This window comes from Euleptes europaea, chromosome 3 (genome assembly GCF_029931775.1).
Source record: "Euleptes europaea isolate rEulEur1 chromosome 3, rEulEur1.hap1, whole genome shotgun sequence".
Lineage (NCBI taxonomy): Eukaryota > Metazoa > Chordata > Lepidosauria > Squamata > Sphaerodactylidae > Euleptes > Euleptes europaea.
The window spans coordinates 92,206,987-92,220,988 of record NC_079314.1 but is presented as its reverse complement, the minus strand read 5'-3'; the positions used below and the strand labels follow the sequence as shown (position 1 = coordinate 92,220,988).

The 14,002-nt window shown below is 45.6% G+C and overlaps 1 protein-coding gene across 1 annotated transcript in view; it reads right to left on the bottom strand.

Annotated features, from left to right (window-relative positions):
- Positions 1–14,002, bottom strand: part of CARD10 (caspase recruitment domain family member 10) — a 48,961-nt gene that overhangs the window by 22,486 nt on the left and 12,473 nt on the right. The window contains exons 5-8 of the mRNA XM_056846560.1: positions 11,750–11,932; positions 4,702–4,857; positions 3,563–3,688; positions 1,682–1,879 (exon numbers count right to left, since the gene is read on the bottom strand). Of these exons, the coding sequence (XP_056702538.1) occupies positions 1,682–1,879; positions 3,563–3,688; positions 4,702–4,857; positions 11,750–11,932 (663 nt within the window). The remainder of the gene's footprint in view (positions 1–1,681; positions 1,880–3,562; positions 3,689–4,701; positions 4,858–11,749; positions 11,933–14,002) is intronic.

Sequence of the window (14,002 nt, the reverse complement as noted above, 5' to 3'; positions counted from 1 at the left end):
TGAAATTTGTGTATCTTTTTAAAACATTGTCCCCTGCCGGTCTTAATAGCGAGTTTGATCTTGCAAGTTTTCTTTAAATTTCTGTAAGGTACTTTGGTTTATTTCACCTCCTGATGCAAGCCAGCTGGGTAGCTTGAGATTAATCATGAGACTAGTAGGTTGTACCAGCGCTCAGAGTTAGATAAGAGCCCTTAAGGGTCGGCTGGTCAACGTTGGTAAGTATGGGCGGTTTAAGGTTCACTGCATGTTTTTGGAAACTTTTGTTCTTGTTTATGGTGTAAATCTTGTTGATAATGTAAATCTTGATAGGTCCATACGCTATTATGTTTTTTCACAGAGGTCTGTACCCTTTTGAACGCTGTAAACTTTACACATTAAAAGATTAAAAGATAAAATCAACTGAAGAAGCAACTGCACTGCGAAACGCACACGAATCCGGAAGTGTCGTTTTGAATTTTGGATTGGACTTTGAACTTGGACTTTGAACTTCTGTGGAAACGGTACCTTGTGGTTTGCCTTTGAATTTCGTGCCGATTGGTGGAGTAACCGGGCACTTGGACTTTCATTTATGGACTGATTATGCTTTACTGACTGATGAAGCGATCGGGCTATTTATTGTGGGAATTTTTTTGTGGGAATTTTTCTCTGGAAAGTTGAGTACTTACCTTAGTCTGTTTTATACTGTTATTATATTGTTTTGCTAATTGCTTGAAAAAATATATTGTTTTGCTTTGAGCTTAGGTGTTGTATTTCTCTCTAACTAGTGTTTACTCAGCACACTTATCAAATTATTCAGGTTTAACCTCCAGGTAGGGGCTGGAAATCTCCTGGGATTAAAACTGATTTCCAGACAACAGAGATTAGTTCATCTGGAGAATACTGCTGCTTTGGAAGGTGGATGTACGGCATTATACCCCATAGAAGTCCCTCCCCTACCCAAATCCCGCCCTCCTCAGGCTCCACCTCCAAAATCTTCAGGTATTTCCCAACCTGGAGCTGGCAACCCTACCATCAGCTTCATTGGATGCCCCCAAGTTCTAGTGCTTTGAGAGAAGGAGAAAAAGTTTTCTTTGTCAACTCTCTCTACCCAGTGCATAATTTTATAAACCTCTATCATGTCTCCCTGTAGTTGTCGTTTTTTTAAACTGAGAAATCCCAGACTCTTCGGCCTTTCCTCATAAGGAAGGTGTTCAAACCCCCTAATCATCTTGGTTGCCTTCTTCTGTACTTTCTCCAGCTCGGCAATGTCCTTTATAAGATAGGGTGACCAGAACTGCACTCAGTATTCCAAATGAGGCCACACCATTATAACAGTAGTCATTTTATTTTCAATTCCTTTCCTAATAATCCCTAACACACAGTTTGCCTTTTACACCGCTGCCAGCATACTGGGTTGATACTTTCATTGAGCTACCTACTACAAGATCTTTTTCCTCTCAGTAAGTTCAGACCCCATTCAGACCCGAAGTTGGGATTTTTTTTTGTTCCACACTACCTTCAACCCTATTAAACTACTGTCTTTCTCCAGCTACGCTCATTCCACCGTGGCCATGCAAAAACCTGCTGTCGTCACCTCTTGCAATCCCAACTTCAATCCACTGAGCCCCGGTCTGTCTTCCTTTTTCTCCCTTTGAAAGGCCCACCCTTCTGTTGAACAAGAACTTTCCACTGTTAAACTTGCCTTCTTGCCCAAGGCCCTGGCACAATGGCATCGCTGCAGCTGGGCCTCTAGTGTGCTGATCTTGCCTTCGGCCTGGGTCAGTTTGCTCAGCAACTCATCCCTCTCCTCTTCCAAGGCACGAACACGCTTGCGGTACAGGTCCTTCTCAATGAGGCTTTGGGAGTACTGCAGCTGAATGCCATCTCGGCTCCGGATTGCCTAAAGGAAAGACCATGCTATAGCGGTGGAAGTAGTGGGGATATACTTTGGACAGATGGGATTATGGACAGAAATGTAGACTGTAAAATTCCTGAATTCTGCAGTCTGAATTGTGCAAATTAAGCCGCTCTGAGCCCGACCTTTGGGTTGGGGAGAGCGGGGTAGAAATGTAATAAATAAACAACTTTGCATACTTCTGTTTTTTTCTTGCATAGCTGCTTTTGGAGCAGAGGAAGGGTTATTTAAAATAGTAAAGCATATACTTAACTACTGGAAGGCCCCATCAGACCCTTTGGGGCAAGCATTGGATGCTGTCTGTATGCTTTCTTGCTTGTAGTCATGAGGACTTATTGCTTTGAAGGAAACCTTAAAGCCTACAGATGCTTAACTTGGAGATCAGTATTAAGTTCGACTCCTGTGTGCTGTGATCATAGACGTGCTCCACAGGGCTTTAAGTCAGAGCCCTGCATGTTTAGGAACCAATTATGTACTCCTTACACCACTGGAACTACTAATCAGAGGAAGAAGCTGCAGGCAATTCAAAACCAGGATGCAAACACAATGATCTCAGGCATCAGTTGATTTCGAAGAACTAGTCTCTACTACTACCCTGCCATACACAGCCTAAATCTGCTGTATTGTCTAGGAAGCCTGCCACAGAAGCAAGTCACCACAGCTGCCCTTCTATACTTCAGATTACATCCCAGTTACCTGCCTGGGAGCTGCCTTCCATCTCAGCCTCATGGTCAGTTGTCTGGCCTGTCCTCCAACTGCAGGAAATCTGGTGCTAGCTTGGCCTCTTTAATAGACTCCAGATTCCAAACCTGGCTCATGTGCTCCTCTTCCAAGTACATGCATCTTATCTAGCCATTGAAGCCTCAGTCCCCCTGAGAGGGATGGGATCACAAAGAGGAAGAAATATTCAACATTGGAGGCTGATCTAGGGGGGGCATTGGCACTGTTCTTCACACATAACCCCAACAATTCCCCACGATTTCCATATTACTTTATTGAAACATTTACACCTCCTTTCCCTTGAAGCTCAAGGCAGCTTTACAGTTCCAAGATCGATGACGTACAAACCCCATTAATTCCTCTCCCCCAAGACAATGCCTACAGCTTAAAACCCAATTAAAAGCCCTTGCAAGTAAAATGGCCCTACAAACACCTCCTAAATGTTTCTAAAGGTGGTGTGTCCCTCACCTCCTCAGGAAGCCCCTGTTCCACAAGGAGGGAGCCACTACAGAGAAGGAACAGGCCTTAATACATGCCCAGCGAGCCACAGTAAGTAGGGAACAGAAGGTGCCAACCAGAAAACCAGATACATGGGAAGAAATCAGATTTGCCAATAGGACCAGAGTGGGATGGGGGAATAACCTGCCCCTTTAATAGAGGCTTAGGGTGTGGAAATGGGCAGCTGAAGCTTTTCATGGCATGGAGGTAAAGAATATCCCATTATGCTACTATTAAAGAGACAGGCCTTTCCCACCCCCCTCCAGGTAGCTGGGAGAAATAGCCTTTCAGATGCATCTTTGGTTACCTGGAGCACTGGGGGATGGAGTTATAGGGGCCACTACCATAATGTAAAGACCTGCCCTGAACTTTCCTATTGGATGATTCAGCCATCTAGCTGGGGCTCCAATTCCACCAAAAAGGAACAGACTCCTGAAAGGGGTAATTCACCTGATCTCTTTCTTTTTCGATCTCCTCCAACTGAGACAGCACAGTATTCATTCTGTGCTTGTACAGATCACAGTTCTTCTGAAGAGTCTGGTACTTCAGTTGGAGGATCTCCACCTCCTGCAGGTACTGAAAAAGGAGAAATGCAGAGGATGACATCTTCCAGAGATATATTAGGGCTTAAAGTAACCCAACACTTCGCTCTACAACTTATTTGGGGGGCAGCGCCAGACCTGGAATACAACAAGTAATAAAAAAGTGCAGATCATTCCCCCCTTGTTTGTGACTGACCGACTGTCCTAAGATGGGGGTGTCAGTTTGTTAAGCCACTTTGCTGTAAAAAGATGGGGCATACATTTTCTAAATAAAGGAACTGTGAACACAGAAGGGAGCCTGCAACTCCTCTGCCCTTGTACAAATCTTTGGTGAGACCACACTTGGAATACTGTGTACAGTTCTGGTCACCACACCTAAAAAAGGATATTACAGAGCTTGAGAAGGTGCAGAAAAGAGCAACCAAAATGATTAGGGGACTAGAGCAACTGTCCTATGGGAAGCAGTTAGGACGCTTAGGGCTGTTTAGCTTGGAAAGAAGGCGGCTAAGGGGAGACATGATAGAGGCCTATAACATTATGCATGGTTTGGAGAGTGGACAGGGAGAAGTTTTTCTCCCTCCCATAATACTAGAACACGAGGTCATCTGCTAAAGCTGGAGGGTGAGAGATTCAAAACAGATAAAAGGAAGTATTTTTTCACACAATGCATAGTTAAATTGTGGAACTCCCTGCCCCAGGATGTGGTGATGGCTGCCAGCTTGGAGGGCTTTAAGAGGGGAGTGGACATGTTCATGGAGGAAAGAGGTATTCATGGCTATTAGTTGGAATGGATGCTGGTCATGCTGCATACCTGTTCTCTTTAGTATCAGAGGAGCATGCCTATTATTTTGGGTGTGGTGGAACACGGGCAGGATGGTGCTCCTTCAGTTGTCTTGTTTGTGGCTTCCTAGAGGCACCTGGTTGGCCACTGTGTGAACAGACAGCTGGACTTGATGGGCCTTGGTCTGATCCAGCAGGGCCATTCTTATGTTCTTATGTTCTGATGCTGTGCCACCAGGAACACCTGCGGAGTGGGAGGCATCTTACCTTGTCTCTCAATTCCTCTGCCCACTGCAGCTCATTTTGCACAGAGTCTAGTTTCTGGCAAAGTTCCTGGCGGTCAGCTTGTGCTTCCTTCCAGTCATGCTCCAGAATATCCAGAAGGATCCGCTCAGAGCCTGGCACCCGGCCTTCACCTGCCATCTGAACAACAAGATTGTGGAGTCACTTGTCTGCCCGGACAATTAAACAAAGGGAAGCAAAATGGGTGACCTTGCGGGACAGCACAGTCACAGTGCTGCAAATTCCCTTTCAGGGTGACCATTTCCAACTTTTCTAGCAGGGTGCCAACCAGAAAACCAAGAGGGGAGTGGACATGTTCATGGAGGAAAGGGGTATTCATGGTTATTAGTTGGAATGGATGCTGGTCATGCTGCATACCTGTTCTCTCTAGTATCAGAGGAGCATGCCTATTATTTTGGGTGCGGTGGAACACAGGCAGGATGGTGCTGCTGCAGTCGTCTTGTTTGGGGGCTTCCTAGAGGCACCTGGTTGGCCACTGTGTGAACAGACTGCTGGACTTGGTGGGCCTTGGTCTGATCCAGCAGGGCCTTTTTTATATTCTTAGGGACACCAGAGTAAAAACCGTTATCTATTCACACTTCTCCTGTACAGCTCTCCACAAGAATGTAAAGGCATATCATTATTGCAGACCTGCTTCAGATGTCGGAGTGTCCCATAAAAAAATCTTAGGAACTATCGTCTGGTGAAAGTGCTGGATATTCATTGTTAGCCTTACAATTTCCAGGAGAGAAAAAAACAAATTGTTCAACCAGCTGAAGTCTCACTTCTCCCTACAGGGGACTCAGGGTGGCTTCCGTATCAATATTCCCTAGTCCAGGGCTTCCCAACCTTTCTGAGCTTGTGGACACCTTTAGGATTCTGACACAGGTTGGTGGGTACAGCCACAAAATGGCTGAAGCCAACCACAAAATTTCAGAGAGCAAGGTTATGCATAGGGTTGCTAGGTCCCTCTTCGCCAACGGCGGGAGATTTTTGGGGTGGAGCCTGAGGAGGACGGGGTTTGGGGAGGGGCTTCAATGCCATTGAGTTAAATTGCCAAAGCGGCCATTTTTCTCCAGGTGATCTGCTCTATCTGCTGGAGATCAGTTGAATTAGCAGGAGATCTCCTGCTACTACCTGGCAGTTGGCAACCCTAGTTATGCATAACTCTAATAGTAACACTTCAACTTTTCAGGCAGAAGCTCTGCTTAACAAGACACCCTTTTTACTGCCTGTACTGTTTTAAAATATTGTCTTGCTTACATACTGCCTATCTCCAGTTGCACAGTGAAGATCCTTGTGCTGTGGTGGCAGCTGCCACCAAACCAATGGTTTGTGGGGGTTTTAAAGTCTGCACAGCCAGTTAGATCTCCAATGGCCAATCAGAAGCCCTGCTGGGCATAAGCCCCACTAGGCCTCACCCACTTCCTAAAAACACCTGGCGGTCTCTATGGCACCAATGGGCACCAAATTGGGGACTTCTACTCTAGTCTTTACATTATAAAAAGCCATGTGCTAAGCCACTTCTCTCTGGTTATTTGGCAATCCACTAAAACAAACCTTTCTACCTGTACCATGGAATTCCCCAAGACCAAAGAGAGCTGCCACATTAGCCATAGCCACCCCAGGAACACTCAGTGCCCACGGAATCTAGAACTGGCATGAAAACTCTCCATATCACTGGGAGTTTGCAACATAAGTACTGACAAAAGATTCATGCAAGTGTCACACAATGTTAGGATCGGAAGGGACCTTGGAGGTAATCTAATCCAGCCTCTTGCTCACAGCAGGAACACTCTGCTGAAAGATCATTACAAGAAAACGACTAACCACAGATCAGGAAACATATAGACCAGACCAGAGTTGACAAAAATACAAATGTCCAAAATGAGGGCACTGAGAGATGAAAAGCATGAACTAAAGATACACATTGAGTCACCTTAACACTGTAGAATCAAAATGCCATAACTAAGCAACCCTTTATGGTTCATTAGGGACAGGGAGAGACAGGCTTCTTCTTTCAAGACAAGAACCTTGCATTATCATGCTTTGGGGGATCAGTTTCTTTAAAAGCTCTAAGTGAAAATTATACAGGTTAACAGCAAAAGTCAACATTTTATGGAGTATATGATCAATTTATGTAACTGACTGTATCCAGATTTGTCCTCATTACTCTTTTTCTTAAAAAATGAAGTCTGTTTTTCATATTAACAGGAAAAGAATAGGTGGTAGGACAAAGGGGATTGAACAGGAGAAAGGAAAAAGAGGGCAAAAGACAGGAAAAAGAACTGGGGGAACGGAGATGACAATATGTAATTCTAAGTTTCATTCCAGGCGTAACAGGAAGCACATCTAGGGCTCATATTATTCCAGAAAAACAGACTGTATGCAGGCAAACGGTGCCTCCCCCCGCCCAAGTTAAATTATATATTTTGCCACTTAATCCTTGTTGTGGGTGGGAACCCCACATAGAGAACATCTTTACGCGGTTTTCTCTAGGCTTTGACACACAGCAAGTTATTAAGATAAAGCTGTATAAACAGCATTAGAAACAACTGAGGATATAACAGACCATTAGAGCTCTTATCGCATAGGATGCCTTTTGACAGAAAGAAAATACTAAAATGACATCTTCACATATCAGCCAATGGTAAGACGGAGGAGGGGGCAGAGAAGGGGAGCACGTATAGCCCATTATCACCAGCCGCCAGCATGCTGCTCCCAGACAACAGCTGAGAGACAAGGCGATTCAAAGCCCCAATTGATATTCCAGCACTGCCTAAGCACCAAGAGACTTTTCTTTTAAAACAGCTTTTATTTTTAGTGTTTTCGTAACACCAGCCCTGACCCAGCGCCAAAGGCACTATATCCTACCGTCCTGCAATGCACGCAGGTGGTTTTGTTTCCGTCTTGTCACAAGAGGTTAACCTGTTAAGCCCATTTTCTCTTTTCAAATAAATCCTGGGAAGTGTGCACTCCCAGCAGGCAGAGGTGGAACAAGCAGCCTTAGAGGAGTGATACTGGGGTGGGGGGGCAAGAGGAAGAGAAACAAATGACGGACAACCCTTCAAGAAGTGAGAGCGCTATGAAGAAAGAGGGTAGGTCTTTCGTTTAAGGGGTATGCATAAACTCCCACCTGTTGGCTAGGCAATGTGGGACATGGATGCTACCCAGCTGGGGCGGTGGGGAGAGCACCAAGCAGCAAAGCGGTGAAGTCCACAGTCATCAGCTGCTTATTGAGTGGCCCTTAAACCAGGGTCTCATGGTCACAAGCCAGGACCCAGCCTAGAGAGCAGCCAGGCACTGCAAGCACAGAGGCCTCAAAATCCTCTTCAGGCCCAGAAGAGAATAGGAATAAAGGTAAGCCGCATCAGCTCTTGCCACTGGCAGGCTACACAACGCCTTTGCCAAGTCCGGTGAACAAAGCAGTAGTTGAGAGCTGGCATGGCATAGTGGTTAGAGAGTCAGGCTAGAATCTGGGAAAAACCAGGTTCAACTCCCATTCTCCCATGGAAGCTTACCGGGTGACCTTGGGCCAGTCACCCATTCTCAGCCTAACCTACCTTGCAGGGTTGGTGTGGTGATGACAGGTTGAAGAGGAGAACGATGTGATAAGCAGTTTTGGTGTGATAAGCAGCCATAACAATGGCTTGGGGGGGTTCCTAAGAACATAAGAAAAGCCATGCTGGATCAGACCAAGGTCCAAGAAGTCCAGCAGTCTGTTCACACAGTGGCCAACCAGGTGCCTCTAGAAAGGTAACAGAATAATCTCCTAAGGCATTAAGAGGTTGCAAGGACAGGAGGACTTCCTTTTGAAAGCTGGAGGTTCAAAATAACACCTCAGGATGCCTGGTATGCAACAAACTGGCAACAGTGCCAAAGACTCCAGCTACCTGCACAGATCTTCCCCTACAACAGCACTATTAAAAGTAAGCTTAATTTATAGAGCTGCAGTGGTGGCAAAAAAGATTAATAATGAATGGCTGGAAATCTCAAGGCACACTTTTAAGCCTGCTGCGGCTAGCTCAGCTGGCTAGTAATGAAAGGGAAAAAATCCTTCAAAAAGAAGCAGAAGCGATACACATTCTGAAACACATTCTTTGATTGGGGAGGGGGATAAAGCATACTTCCCTTTCCTCGCTTCACCTTTCCTGCCTCTTTTTTGCATATTATATTTTATTACTATTCTACTGATATTCAATGCACTAGATCACCTACTTCTTCCAGTCTAACCATTTTATTCTTAAACGCTGCTATAACATTTACCCCTGTAAGGCTAAGCTGCCACATACTTACTTGCAGAATATTGGGCATCACTGAAGGAGCCAGAAAGGAAAGGCACGGAAAGTTAAGCAAGAACATACGAAGCTACCTTACGTATGAATGTGCCACCAAGTCACAACCGACCAATGGCGACCCCAGCAAGGGGCAAGCCAAGCAAGCAAGCAGAAGTGGTCGGCCACTATCTTCATCTGCAGAGTCTTCCTGGGTGGTCCCCCATGCAAGTTCTGACCCTGCTTAGCCTCCAAAATCCAGAGACATTGGGCTGTACCAGGGGTGTCAAACTCATTTGTTATGAGGGCCAGATATGACATAAATGTCACTTGGTAGGGCCAGGCCATGTCTTGCCAGAACACATCGAGAGTGAGGGGGGATAGCTGCCTTGGCTGGCTCGCAGGCTGGAAAACAACTCTCAAGGGACAGGATTCAGCCCGCGGGCCATATGTTTGGAACCCCTGTGCTATACTGTACCATTCCACATCTTCGAAGCTGCCTTATACAGAGTCAAACCACTGGCCCGTCAAACTCAGCATTATCTATAGTTACTGGCAAGAGATGTCCAGGGTCTCAGGCACAGAAAGGTCTTTCCCCCAGCACTTATTACCCAAAATGATTTCACTGACCATACCTGAGGCTGAACCTGGGAACCTCTGCTTGCAAAGCAAGCACCCTGTCCCAGAGCCAGAGCCCTCCCCTTTATAAAGAAGAGTGGGGGAACAGTCAGTCAATCTGGAAAAGAAAAGGAAAAGCAGAATATCTGAAATATTCTTATGATGGGATAAGAGAAGTTGGTAGACTGAGAAGAACTTCCAGCATACAGTAAGTGGCTCTTCTTATCCAGGTGTGATAGCTCAAGAAGCATCCCCGTCTTTGCCAAAGCCTCCAGATACAAGGACAGAGTTTATGACAAAGAAGACAGATAAGCTGAACAGGAGGGGAGCCACATGAAAAACAGCTGTATTGAGGAAAAGCTAACGGTAGGGCTTTGGCCTTTAGCCTGGAACCCACAATAATCAGCTTAGTGGACCTGGACGAGCTAATTAGTTTTCTTTGGTTTGGTTATTAAGCTTTTTTTTACAAAATTAAGAACCTTTTCCTTTTCTTAAGCCGTTTGGGGTCCGTTGGGGAGAAAAGCAGCCTAAAAATGCTTGCTTAAAAGAAACTGTGCATAAGAGCCTAGTAATAAGCAAGACAATAGAAACAGGAAGCAGGCACAGCTGGGAAGTCAGGGTTGCCAGTTCCGGGTTGGGAAATACCTGGATATTTTGGGGGTGGGGCCAGAGGAGGGTGGGGTTTGGGGAGGGGAGGGGCATCCATGGGGTATAATGCAGTCCAAAGCAGCCATTTTCTCCAGGTGAACTGACCTCTGTTGCCTGGAGATCAGTTGTAATCCCAGGTGATCTCCAACTACCACTTGGATGTTGGCAATTCTATGGGAAGCACACATCCCAAGGAAGATGCAGGTGCTCTACTGCTCTCCCTGGTGAGACGCAGGATGCATACACACGGTGCTACTAGCCCCCTTTTCACCAGACGAGGCCACATGGGCCCGTCTTGCCCCAGCCCACCCCTTCCTCACTACAAGAGAAGCCAAAGTTTCAAGGAAGCAGCAATAACTGCAGTTTGGCGTAACGCTTTCCTGGGCCGGCATTAAACCCAAACAGCTTTCATTACTTATTTATGTGTTTTTGTTATTTCAGGTTTTCTGTTTCTAGATATTAATCAATTGTTTTGTTCCCAACTGTTCCATTCACGTTACATAAAATCACCGCTTAAAGGTTGCCTGCAGCCCAGACAGCAATTGCTCCTCTGCCTCTCAGTTCCCTGCAACTCAGAGCCCCTGTCCTTACCATACCTTCAGGGGCCCATGGGACATTCATGATTAACGCTAGTTTAAGACCATTTCTCTGAACTATGTATGCATTATAGGTGCGTAAGAGCCCAATGAATGTAGTGCGTTCTGTGTGAAAATGAAAAACCCCAATAAAATGCTAATTAAGAAAAGTACATGGGCCCTGAAGTGACATAGAGAATTAAAAGTTGAGCTAATATTATACAAACTGTTGTTATAATTTATTTTAGAGTGTACACACATTCAAAACACTAGGCCCAAAACATACAGGCTTCAAATTAAAATTACTAAATATCTAACCGTGTTGATATTTAGTTTAGGTTGAGTTTTTTTCCCTTTTTAATTTTTGTATTGCCCTGAAGTGGCATCCCTGTTTGTGAGGTAACTCACTAGGTACTGGGATAACAGTCGCCACAATGAAAATCATGTTTGGTTGTTTGTTCAAACATAAATTTTAAATACTTAAAAAAAAAAACCTTCAACCTCCAACTACCCCCCCCCCAAACACACTGCTCCTCATTTCTGTCTGCCCAACCTCTGGCACTGGTTTGATTATAGTTGGCTAAAATGGTGATTATGACACTAACAGAGGCTTCGGACATCGCTGGCTTTCCTTTGGGCCAGCTTTTCCTTTCAGCAGAGAAGGAAAGGGGAACATAGTTCACTAACAGAACATATGTGCTGCCCACCTGAGAGCCCAAGAACAACCAACCAGCATCTTCTGCTCAGGTAGCTGGCCTAAAAAGACCTCTGGAAAAACTGCTGCCTCTGCCAGAAAAGGGAGAAGATAAGCCAATAATCCTTTTACCTTGGGTAATGACTCATTGTAAGGTAAGTAATTCCTCTCATTTTCCTTTCGGGGGACTATTAGGAATATTCCCTTGCTGCGCCAGCCAATACCTGCACCACGTTCTGCAGCTCCTGAAGCGAAGCTATGAGCCTCTGGTTCTCTGCTTGCATCTCTGATAGGGTGTCTGTGAGGCCATGCTCTTCCACCTCCCGTTGGGGAGCCTCCGACGCCTGTTTCTTGAGCACGGAGCACTCTTCCTCCAGGCTGCTCACCTTGCACTTCAATTGATCAACCTGGAATGCAGGTGGCAAAGATTAACAGCCCTCTGCTGCTGAATAAGTCTGAATTGAGGCAAAAGCTGCAAAAGAGATTTACATAAGACTCAACCTGAACTAGGCTGATCAAACAATTTTGGCCTGAACGCCAGGACAGTTTACCCCACATTTCTAGGGTTAGGGTCAAAAAGGTCAAAAAGGGTTAGGTCAAAAAGCAGGCATAAGGGTTTTCCCAAACAACCCTCCCTTTATAAAAGAGATTACTTAATGCAAAGTAATTCCTGGATTTGGGCTCAGAGCCTGGGAAGGGGACGGGCCTTGGAAGACTATAATGTCATAGAGTCCGCCCTGCAAAGCAGCCATGTTCTCCAGATCTCTGTAGTCTAGAGATCTGTTGTAAATCCAGGAGATTGCCAGGCCCCATCTGGAGGGTGGCAACCATATCTTTAACAGTAACCGTTGTCTCCGTAATAATATCAGTCATATTACAATAGAACATTGATTTGGTTGCTAATATGACTTCAGTTTGATCTAACCAGAGAGCCAGCCTGGTGTAGTGGTTAAGAGCACTGGACTCTAATCTGGAGAACCAGGTTTGATTCCCCACTCCTCCATATGAGCAGCGGACTCTAATCTGGTGAACTGGGTTGGTTGCCCCACTCCTGCACATACAGCCTGCTGGGTGACCTTGGGCTAGTCACAGCTCTCTCAGAACTCTCTCAGCCTCATCTACCTCACAAGGTGTCTGTTGTGGGAAGAGGAAGAGAAGGAGATTGTAAACTGGTTTGAGACTCCGTAAAAGGTAGAGAAAATCAGCATATAAAAAGCCAACTCTTCTTCTTCTAACGATAGCTGATTTAGGTTAGGGGCGAGCTGACAAGACTCCTGCGTTACAGAACTCACAATCAGGGCCATCTGCACGTGGCCACCATGATAAGTCAATATTAACACAGATCCATGTGTGACTATCTTCCTTTGCAGAGTGGTTGTTGACATTACTGAGATAACACATGTAATAAAAACTGGACACAGAATGGTGCTGTCTGAATCCAATTACAACTGTACGTAATGGTAATTTTTAACAAACTCTCTCACACTAAGCCTTCAGAGGCAGAATGTAATAATTTCAAAATAATCAGAATAATTTAGAACAAGAACATAATGCTCGTTCCAAAACAGACATGCAGGCATGGGTGCGCACACGCTTACTTACCCAAATACTACATTCTTAGAACTGGATTCATAATAAATTAGCAATGTCTACCTATGGCCCCTTCCCACTGCAGACCCCCTCCCACCCCCTCGTGTCATTCCTCAGGTTCCCCTGTCCCCCCAGAGTAGCATTTTGTGGAGACCACTGAGCTGCAGTGGGAGGGGGGAGGCAGGAAAATTCTGTTCCACTGATAGAAGATTTAGTCTGGAACCAACCCTTAGCTTCTCAGACAGGAACCCTAAGCAAAAAGGCAACCACCTCTCAATCATATGAGAACACAGCCTACTCCCCTAGAGTACTGTGTTCAGTTTTGGGCACTGCAATTTAAGAAAGATGTAGACAAGCTGGAAGGTGTCCAGAGGAGGGCAACTAAGATGGTGAGGGGTCTGGAAACCAAGTCCTATGAGGAAAGGTTGAAGGAGCTGGGTATGTTTAGCCTGAAGAGCAGAAGACAGAGGGGATATGATAACCATCTTCAAGTACCTGAAGGGCTGTCATATAGAGGAGGGTGCCAAGTTGTTTTCTGTTGCCCCAGAAGGTCGGACCAGAACCAATAGGGTGAAATTAAATCAAAAGAGTTTCCGTCTAGGAAGAATTCTCTAACAGTTAGAGCGGTTCCTCAGTGGAACAGGTGGTTCCTCAGTGGAACAGGTGGTAAGCTCTCCTTCCCTGGAGGTTTTTAATAAGAGGTTAGATGGCCATCTGTCAGCAATGCTGATTCTATGACCTTAAGCAGATGATGAGAGGGAGGGCATCTTGGCCATCTTCTGGGCATTGAGTGTGGGTCACTGGGGCTTTGGGGGGGGAGGTAGTTGTGAATTTCCTGCGTTGTGCAGGGGGCTGGACTAGATGACCCTGGTGGTCCCTTCCAACTC